This window comes from Boleophthalmus pectinirostris, unplaced genomic scaffold (genome assembly GCF_026225935.1).
Source record: "Boleophthalmus pectinirostris isolate CB_2022bp ecotype Guang Dong unplaced genomic scaffold, ASM2622593v1 HiC_scaffold_8, whole genome shotgun sequence".
Lineage (NCBI taxonomy): Eukaryota > Metazoa > Chordata > Actinopteri > Gobiiformes > Gobiidae > Boleophthalmus > Boleophthalmus pectinirostris.
In genome coordinates this window covers 16687578-16694111 of record NW_026571515.1, presented here as the reverse complement: position 1 = coordinate 16694111, position 6534 = coordinate 16687578, and the positions used below count along the sequence as shown (strand labels likewise).

Genomic DNA, 6534 nt, shown 5'->3' with positions numbered 1-6534 from the left:
ACAAAAATCATTGGACATGATGTCCCATTGATGGCCATGTAATTATTAAAGGACTTTAATTTCAACAGTGCCTTGGACTTTTTTGACCACTTGTTACTTGTCATCACAGTAAATTTTTATACTACAAGCAAGTCATCTTCACTGTGTGTTAGCTTTTGAGCTACGTCCTGTTGTGGACTTTGAACTAAGATACCCTGAAGCCCTCACTTCCTCCGTGTTTTTATGATGTCTCATTTATTTATGTTACAACTGGGTGTTTTATTTCTTAAAATGATTATCCAATAAAAAAGCAGAATGAGCCTCACGTGAGCCTTTAATTTGGGTTGCCAGTTTCAGTGCTGAAATCCATTTTGTTTTATCTAATCTTAGTCCTCACTACCTAAACCCCAGCATTTGCGGCCAATCATGAATCAGTGCTAGTGCAGCTTCTGCAGCTCAGTGAGTGAATTTTGGCCTGTTCATGTTGGTGGTTTTAAGTTTTCATATTCTAGAATATGATGACATACTCCCAGATGGGGGGTAAGAGTACTTTGTACTTTGCCATGAAATATCTAAATGGTAAAATCACAGATGCTGAACCTGATGATTTCTATTAGTGATTAGACTCATAAACTCCCTGTATTACAACAAAAATCCTCAGTTTAACTACAATATAATAATTTTAGCTGCCCCCATCAATAGCCTACCGAGAAAAAGGTCTATGTGTAGCCAGTGTTATTGCAGTACCTTTTCAAACAAGAGTGCTACAAACTGTTTCAATTGGGTTTTCTGTTTTCTATTTCCTATTTCGTGGAGCAACAACACCTGCTCCTGACCTGCAGATGGCGCTGAGCGAGCGAAGCAAACGCGTGAAGCACTGAGCAGCTGCCCCCCGCTCTGGAGCTCTGGACCCGGCTCTGTAGTGAGCGGAGCTCCGGAGAGCGGCATGGGAGAGGCCGAGCTGACGCTGAACCAGGCCGAGGAGAAGCCCCCGGAGCCAGGCTTGGTTCCCGCAGAGGAGCCGGTGATCTGGAGCCACGAAGTGGAAGTGTGTCTTTTCCACGCAATGATCGGACACAAGCCCGTGGGTCAGTTTCCCAGTGATGTTCACTGTTACCTTTAGCAGTTACCGTCTAAACTTATGGCGCTGTTTGCTAGCTCAGTTACTCCTAAAACATAAACATTATAAACAACACAGAACTAATAATTACCAAACCACCATGAAAAGGCACGAAGGAAACATTTTATTTAATAAAGAATAAGCAGATTGTGCAATATTTTAACAATTTGTTGGTTTTGTTTGGTTAGCGTGTGTTAGCTTAGTAGCTTAAGCTACGGCTAAAAACAATAACCAGACTCTTGAATGAAAAATCAAGGGTGCTGCAATCTAGCCTTACAATATAATGATTTCATAACTGGTTGATCTTAAACTATACAAAATAAGGCGCTAGTTATTGAAATTGTTTAAGGTTTAACTTGATTTAATCATGTTTGATATATTTCAGGAGTGAACCGTCACTTCCACATGATGTGCATCAGGGACAAGTTCAGTCAGAACATCGGACGCCAAGTTTCCTCCGACCTCATCTGGGAACACCTCGGCACGATGTACGACATGCAGGCCCTGGTATGTCGACTCGGGATTTATGTCGGGGGAACTAGTTTAGTTTAGTCCTGGCTCTAAACAGGTGGTGTATGTTGCAGCATGAGTCTGAGATTCTGCCATTTCCAAACTCAGAGAAGAGCTTCTCATTACCTGATGACATTGTCCAGGATGTCAGAGAGGGTACAGTACATTATTACTCACATTATGTAAATGTGTAAATGCAACTAACATTTTACGTGTTGTTCAGGTCGCAATGAGGAGGAACTGGAGGAGCTAAAAGTGGAGCCACCAGCAATTGCAGAGGAAGGTAAGATAATGGATGGAGACAGGAGATTACATGTATTAGTTGTATTATTATAGCTGTAGAAATAATATATTTATGTGAGAGGAGGTGATAAAACCTCACCTCCCATCAATGAGATGGGACAGCTCCATCTTTTCACACCTTGTCATGTCTCTGCATTTTCCCTGTCCATAGCAAATCTCACACCCCAGTAACCAAGATGCTTTGTTTATTTGTGACATGTTTCAACAACAGCAACTAGAAGCTAAAAGTACAGAATATTTTTTTTGTGTGTGTGTATATTGGTGGTATTAATTCATCAATCTTAAAGAGTCACAATACAGATATCAATATTTTATGACGTCCTGCATTACAATGAGGTTGCACTGCTCTATTGTTTTTATTTATTAATTAGAGATGAAAGAACTCTGCCAGTGTGGTAGAGAGGAGCAGTATGCATCTAAGCACTTGATCCGCAAAACATTATCACACAAATAAAACATTTTTTGTATATCTATTGAAATATATTTAAAAATGTATTTCTTGAAACAGGACATGGCTTTTGATGTAAATGTAAATACTGATGTGCCTATTGCTACTAAAGTACATTACTGCTCATAGTTTTGCAGTATCAGTTAGAATCTCACCTTATTCTGCTCCATCAAGTGTCCATAGTTTGTATCTTTGATGACTCACCAATGTGGTTAGTACAGACAAATTTTTGAAGTAAAAATCACAATATATTGGCTAATCCACATATGTCATATCATGTGAATCATACAGTTCAGTGTGGTTTGATTAAATGCTTATGTTGCCCAATGTGACATCCCTCTATGGGGTTTCCAAACTTTTCATCCTGTAACTCCAAAATTAACAACAGCAAAATAAAATTAGGTGCTCAAAAACCTCAGGTGGCTAAATAATTTTAAATCCAGTTTGAATGAATTTATTGGAGTTGCTTTTTGTGTGTTTTCCTAATTTCACAAAACCTTTCAAATTAATCAAAATATATTTTTTTGACTATCTTATCTCCCAAAAAGAAGACCGCATGTTAAAATGTACAATATATTGTGTCCTCTGTATTGCTTTGCCACAGCTAATTTGCTCATATACATAAGTCTATTCACAATAAAACTGTCTTACAGGCAGTAACTCGTCAGTGAAGTCTGATCGATCGAAGGATAGAGACAAACCCACAGAATCCAACTCCAAAGATGACAAGAAGAAGAGAGTTACACCGACCCCTGGCCCCCCAGTGGCTAAAGGTGGGACCCCCACACCCCCTGCAGCTAAAGGTGGGACCCCCACACCTCCAGCAGCAAAAGGTGGAACCCCTACACCCCCTGCCACTAAAGGCAGCACACCTACACCCTCAGCAGCTAAAGGAGCAGCTCCTGGATCTACCTCTACAAAGACAGGGAACACTGGAGCGTCTTCAGGTAAAGGGGGGTCGTCAGGACCTACACCGGCCAAAAGGAGGCGCTAGATTCACCAGGATGAAAAAACAGACTTGAACCTCAGATATTATGGGACAAGTGTTTAGAAAAATCTATTTGTTCCATCTGTAAGTAACAATGATTTTTCTTAATCCAGTATGTGCATTTTTAAGCACAAATTGAACTTTATATTATTTACCAGCAATCTCATAAAACAATGTGAGCTAGGGCTAGACTGTTTTGCTTGTTCATTTTTTACTGCAGGAGTGGCTTGTCTTTTGATTCAAATCTTTGCTCTAACTTGAGAAAATTTTAGGTTTATACTTAGGTTAATACTATTTATTATACATTTTTCCTTTAGTAATTGATTGTCACAAGCCTACTAATAATTTTAGTTTGTACATGTTTTTTGTATTTGTGGATCTGATTTTTAATAAAATTGCAGTGATCTCCAAGTCCATAAAAGCAGTATTCATTATTCAAGCTCTTATTGCTGATCATCATAATGCATTAACACTATATCAGAAGCACAAAGATGTAGTTAAACAAAAACTCAAGCCATTCTTGTGTGAATAAATTTTTATTTATAGTAAGCTTCATAAACCAGGGTCACCCTCATTCACTCATCCTCCAAACGTGACTTATGAAGCAGACCACTTCTGTAAAACAGCCACAGTCTCACTTTACAATTTAATGCATTATTTATTCTCTCTTACACCCTGGTGGTAATATAATTCTGCAACCACAGCTGCTTTGGGGTACTACCAGACTGTAAAGTCTGTGGGAGCTACGCTGTAGGCAGTGTGGCATTCTTATTTTGCCAACACAGCAGAAGTGCCCATTGAAACTACTATAAACAAAGATCCTACTAGAGGAAGTTGGGTTACAGTTTAATCACTCTTAAATAGTGAACTACTACTGTTCTACCTGTTAATTTCACCTGCTCTCGAGTCTGAAAGCACAGAACTGCTTGTTCACTATGAAGCCTGTTTTTGCAAACTGGGCTGAGGGGCGACACTTGGATTCCAAGACACTGTCATTGGAGAAAGTGACTTCATCTTCAGAGACAGGGTTGTAATTGTGAAACAGCTCAGGTTTAAAAGACTAAAACAAACTCCCAAATCAAGATAAATTTCCATGGCGACAGGCTTAGAGCCAGGTGCATGCTGGGACCTTGACCTTGGCCCTGGACCTTAGCATTAGCATGACAAAACCCTCACACAGAAATGAAAGGAGCCCAGCACACGCTAACCATGCTAATGACACACTAATGTCATGCTAATTTCACGCTAATGACATGCTAATACCCCTCTGAAGACTTTATTTGTAGCAGGTCTGAGTCTGTTTACATTCAGAACCTAACTTCTTCACTCCAGTAAAATATCTAAACCTGGAGACTGCAGTCCCAAACTATACTTGGTCTGGCTTTGGCACAAACCACGCAGGTCCTAACCATGTTTAAAACAAGACTTTAAACTAAGTCTGAAGCAGAACAAAACCCGGTTCAGTGTAGAACTAAACCAAGTTGTTACCAGGAAGGGTTTATACTTTACTTGGAGTTTGTGTCAGGTGGTGCCTCTCACCGTTATGTGGGTGAAGAGTTTTAGCAAATTCCAATATTGACCTGTGTATGAACCTCATACAGTGGTGCTGATGCGGTTGCCATGGAAACCATCCAACTATTGCTATGGAAACAGCAGTTTTCAAAGAAACACCAGTGACGCCTTTCCCACGTGTAGGTTGTATTTATTATAATAACAAGGCTCTCTGGGACAAGTGATTTTATGTCAGAAATTACAGTGAGCAAAATTAGCACAAATAACACAATAGACCACTCAGATAAATCTTTTTAACTTGATTATCCACACACACATACACATATCAACATATCACACACTTGAAATGATAACTGGCTTCTAAAATTTTGGAATAAGCAACCTGCATCTCAGTTACATGATGGGAGGAACTCGGAGTAGAGTCGCTGCTCCTTCACGTCGAGAGAAGGTAATCTCCGTGAAAAGGTGTTCGGGTGTCCTGTCGAAAGAAAACCGGCCCTGAATAAGTGGAAGAAAATGGATAGATGGATGGATGGGTCCTGCGTCGCTTGCATGGCTCTCTTGAGGGTCCTGGGGTGGCTCTATTATACTGTATGTCCTGGCCTGAAACTTTGGGAACTGTAACTCCCAAACATCCACATGCAATGAACCTTCTTGCTGCAAGGTCAGAGTACTCAGGCCATCTAGGTCATGTTGACTTGAAAAACTTATTGACAAGTTTACCCATTTTGTTAATTTTGTCAGACATTCTAAATAATATGCCTTCTTTGAGGTACAATAAACTAGAACATGTCTATGAAGTTCCCTTATATCATGCCCTCTAACTATAAAAAAAAAAAAAAAATAGGCTACCACAGCTAACAAGAGTCAGTGTGTTTTTTAGTAAATCTGTCGCTCTTTAGCCCGCGGTTTCATCACGTGATTGAGTTTAATCCATAATAATCTTCGTCTGTTTTTCTCCTGTTGCTTCACTTCTGTCTCTCTCAGAACACACTTTTTATTGGCCAATAGTTCTACAAACCCCGCCCCTTTATTAATTTCTCCCTCTGAAACACTTTTCATTGGCTCAGAACTACTTTAGACCCGCCCACCTGTCTCCTATTGGCTTGCCGCTTCTTTGGTCCCGCCCACTATGAGTCAGAGCGGAGCGCGAGGACAGACAAGCCGAAAAGAAACAAGGAAACGAGGAGGAAAGGAGGCGAGGAGAATTGGGCAAAGGAGACAAGGACGCGAGGAAGGAATCGAGGAAGAATTCAGGACTAAACCAGGACATAACAAGGTCTCAACCCGATCTAAACGAGTACTAAACTAGGTTTTAATCTTGTCTGATTCTGAACTAGGAATGAAGATCTAAACCAGGACTTGACTAAACCTGTACTAAATTATAAGGACCAAACCAGGTCTGATCTAGGAATGAATCAGGACTAAATCAGCAGTGGAGAGGAGGAGGAAATAGGGCCAAAGTAAAGAACAAACTGCGGCGTAAGCGAGAGGAGATGCAAGGGAGTAAACGAGGAAGCAAAGAGGAGACTAAAGTGATCTGACAGAGACTGGAAGCGAGGGCTGGAGTGGGTAAAGATGTAAATGTAATTATCTAGCATCATGTGAGAATGGATGAGGGGATAAAGAAAAATAGATCTTTGTTCTAGTAGGGAATGCCCTCTTTGCTATTTG

The 6534-nt window shown here is 40.3% G+C and overlaps 1 protein-coding gene across 1 annotated transcript; it reads left to right on the top strand.

Moving 5' to 3' along the window:
* The first annotated feature begins 854 nt into the window (after positions 1 to 854).
* On the top strand, positions 855 to 3740 carry mrgbp (MRG/MORF4L binding protein). Its single transcript, XM_020922474.2, has 5 exons — positions 855 to 1067; positions 1485 to 1606; positions 1684 to 1765; positions 1833 to 1892; positions 3014 to 3740. The coding sequence occupies exons 1-5, from the start codon at positions 926 to 928 to the stop codon at positions 3352 to 3354; spliced, it is 747 nt and encodes a 248-aa protein (XP_020778133.1). The 5' UTR covers positions 855 to 925; the 3' UTR covers positions 3355 to 3740.
* The last annotated feature ends 2794 nt before the right edge of the window (positions 3741 to 6534 follow it).